We start from the raw sequence: 3,902 nt of genomic DNA on the forward strand, positions 1-3,902 counted from the left end.
AAAAAAATTCTTAATGACATTGAAAAAAGATAGAATTACACCGTGTCTTACAGATGAGCAGGACTTTCGACTAGTCGGACAAACAACAAAAATGAAAAAAAAACTACAATACCATTGAGTATCAACAGACACGGGGAAAACAATGATTAATACATTAATTCGATTATAAAGTAACGAATAAGTAATTTCAACTGGCCAAAAATAACATAGCGCACATGTTTCGATGGAATTGAATCGAATAAAATTTATATCAATCTCTCTTCAGGCGGTGGTTTCATAACGTTATCCATCTCTACCCTCGGATTGCTAAATTCTTGTGCACTAGGACTATACGTTCCCCTGGTAGCCCTTTTTTTCCTAGCCATCATAAAGAATGCCGTTAAAGAGCCAATAGCAATGAGCAATAAAATAGCTACAATTGGACCGACAATAACAGCAATACCCAACGCTGGACTGCCCAACAGATGCTCTGACTCGGTACAATTCTGCCCAATATATCCATCGACACATTGACAAACGTATCCGCTATTTTCATTACACACACACGTACCACCATTCATGCACATATCCTCGTTACATGGATCAAGCATTTTACAATCAGCTCCGCAAAATCCTATTTCACAATCACACTGATATCTACCTCGAAGATTAACACATCTACCATATCCACAGTCTGTACTCCTTGATGCGCATTCATCAACATCAATACTGCAATCAGCTCCAGTATAACCAGTACCAGTGCAATTACAACTGAAGCTATTTATCCCATCAATGCACAACCCATCATTTTTACACGGTACATTACCCTCGGAATCGACAGCGCAATCATCAATATTTATCTCGCAATATGCCCCAGTGAAGCCTAAGGGACAGGTGCACTGTGGCGCCTGATATAAGAAATCACATCTGCCACCATTTTGACAATTGTTAGCAATACAATAAGGTGTCTCGCAGAGGGTATCCTCATATCCTGGCATGCAAGTGCACGTGAAATTATCACCGGTTTTTTTATTAACAATATCAGTACAAGTTGAGCCATTTTTGCATGGATTATTCTCACACGTTATGAGTCTGAAGTCTTGACAGAGATCACCAGTGAATTGATCTGGACATTCGCACCTGAATGAGCCTGGCAGATTTACACAGACTCCATCGTGCTGGCATGGACTGTTTGTAACGCATTCATTGATGTCATTATCGCAGAGCCAACCCTGCCAGCCTTTGTTACAGATACACGTGTGATTGGCTATTCCATCGACACAGGTTGAATTATTCTGGCAATTATTATCGAGACATTCATCAATATCCTCTGAGCAGTCGTCCTGGGTATAACCAGCTGGACAATTACAGATGTAACTGTTTAATTCGTCCAGACAGTGGCCGCTGTTCTGGCAATCATATTCAAAACACAATCGACACCCGATGTTACTGCTTTTATTTTCATTCATCGTGTTGTTATTGTTGTTATCAATTTGCAGTGATAGATACTCCACTGGTGTGAAATTAGCATTTCCATATACTTGATCAAAAGTGAAATAGTGGAGGAGCATTTGGCCTATTCTAACTTCACCAAGACATCCCTTGAACGATCCACCTGATATTATTTCCTGCATTGGCACTGGTGTTGTAAGTACAAATTTTCTTTCAGTTATCAAATCAACACTATTACCGTTAATTCCTTTGGATAATGAGCTGTTGTCCGTTATGTAGCTGTTAATGTTCCAGTAATTAGGGAACGAGCCACCGAGTGTCACTGTACCAGATGCCAGCAATTCATACCACTCGGAAAAATTGAATCTCGAGCTGGCACTCTCCATTGGCACTTCATCTATTCCATTTTTGTATCCACATATCAACGAATTACTATTCAATCGAATAATAATTGAGGTCCAATTGCCATCAGGTTGTTCCTTGCCAAATGTCATAGTGTCCTGATTGTGATCACTTGACAGTCTCCACGAAACAGTGACAATATCTTTGTAAACTGATATACTAAAATATCTATCTGTCCATTCTGATTTGACAGAAGTGGAGAACTGAGATATGTGCATTAAAGTGCCACCTAAATTCGATCTGTAATTGATTTCAATAGTTTCGATATTCACCTGTGACACATCGCTGTAATTTTTATTCAACATCTGGTTCTCATAAACGTAAGTGAATAACGTGTCATTACCATTGAACGTTGCATTAGCAATACATTCATATCCCCCATCCAAATTCTGACATTTTGAGCCAGCGGGACAGTCCTGGAGCTGACAGAATTCCATCTCTTGACAAGTTTTACCAGTGTAGCCTCTTGGACACTGACACCAAAAATCGTTCCAGGTAACGTGACACGTGCCATTGTGAAAGCATGGATTACTATCACAGACATTATCAGAAATAACTCCAGCAAGTACTTTCTCATTATCAAATGACACATTACCAAATTGAATTGGTTTAGGTATATCCTTCGCTCTGAGAGGATAAAATTCAACGACCATACTATCAATGCCATTAGAAATCTGTACATCCTGAATGACTCCTTTGAAGTTAACCTGGGGCATCACCTGCATATCGGACATCGAGGATGAAGTCTGTCTCGTTGTTTCGACTTGTCTGATGTATCTCGATGTTTGAGGAAATCCTCCTAGATACAACACAGTCACATTGAGGGCTCCCGTTGTGCTAATAGTCTTTCTAAAATACTCGGTCCCATTGATTTTCACTTGAACAAGAGTCATATTTCGGATAACCTGAATCAAATGATTATTTCCATCATTGAGTTTTACACCGCCAACGGTATACGCTTCTGTTTCATTAAATTGCATTCTAATTAGGAGCTCACCACCCTCCAATTGAGCAGCGATGTATGTGTTTTCTTGTTGCGATTGCTGAGATGGTGTGTTTGGCTCAGAACCGAGATAGAAAATATCACCACGCTGTTGACGAGTTCTTATGAACATCGATATATCGACAATTGTTCTAACAGCTCTTCTAGCTGAATCCGATACTTTAACGGTTACGTAGCCATTTGTTATGTTTTCATAGCCAAATGTGGCAGCTGTCATGTTATATTGACAGGTATGACCGAGATAAGGACGCTCACATTCGCAGAAGAAGTCTCTCCACCTGTCTGTACAGTGTCCTCCAGCCTTGCATGGATTCGGTGAGCACTGCTCTTCTCTGGGACACGATGCCTCAATTCGATCCATCAGAACAGAGTCCGACTCCATTCCAGAGTAAATCCATTCACCATTTATAACAACATCTTCAACACATCCCACAAACAGATGTGGTCCATGGGCTAATTTTTGCAGATACCTTATGGTACCTCCTACGTAAGTTGTTGGAAATGTCGTTGGTGAAACTGACGGGCTCTCATTAAGATTAATTGGATAAATCGTCTGTTCGTCATTTGCCGAGAGTACCAAATGCGTTGCATTGATAGTAACAAATACTCTCTGCCACTTGGCATCATTCAATTCACTGCCGATAAACACCCCTTCCCACTTATTCAATATACTGGAATGTAAATTGAGTTTACCATTGACTAATTCGAGAATATAAAAAGTCGTACCTTTGCCCATTGCCAGCAATCCACTGGGTAATGTTGTTCTGAATCTGAACTGAATGTCATATCCCTCGTCTCTACTGGTATTTACCATGACATAAGAACTTCCGCTCAGAGACATGGTCGTTACGTGATTACAGATATCACCGTGAAAGCCATTTGGACATGTGCAATTGAATCTGTGCTCTGTATCATTCAACAAATACGGCCAACATGTACCACCATTTTGACACGCATTACCCTGACACCCGATGAGTTTAACTGAGCAATTTTTACCCCCGTACTCCGGCTGACAATTGCAAAAATAATCAGCCCTACCATCGATACAACTTCCATGAATGCACGG

General features: G+C 40.4%; 1 protein-coding gene across 1 annotated transcript in view; it reads right to left on the reverse strand.

The window, feature by feature from the left end:
* Positions 1-6: 6 nt before the first annotated feature.
* Positions 7-3,902, reverse strand: part of crb (crumbs) — a 14,956-nt gene continuing 11,060 nt past the window's right edge. The window contains exon 9 of the mRNA XM_011315946.1: positions 7-3,771. Within this exon, the coding sequence (XP_011314248.1) occupies positions 246-3,771 (3,526 nt within the window). The 3' untranslated portion in view covers positions 7-245. The remainder of the gene's footprint in view (positions 3,772-3,902) is intronic.

The sequence above is a fragment of the Fopius arisanus genome, unplaced genomic scaffold, assembly GCF_000806365.1.
Source record: "Fopius arisanus strain USDA-PBARC FA_bdor unplaced genomic scaffold, ASM80636v1 scaffold00005, whole genome shotgun sequence".
NCBI lineage: Eukaryota > Metazoa > Arthropoda > Insecta > Hymenoptera > Braconidae > Fopius > Fopius arisanus.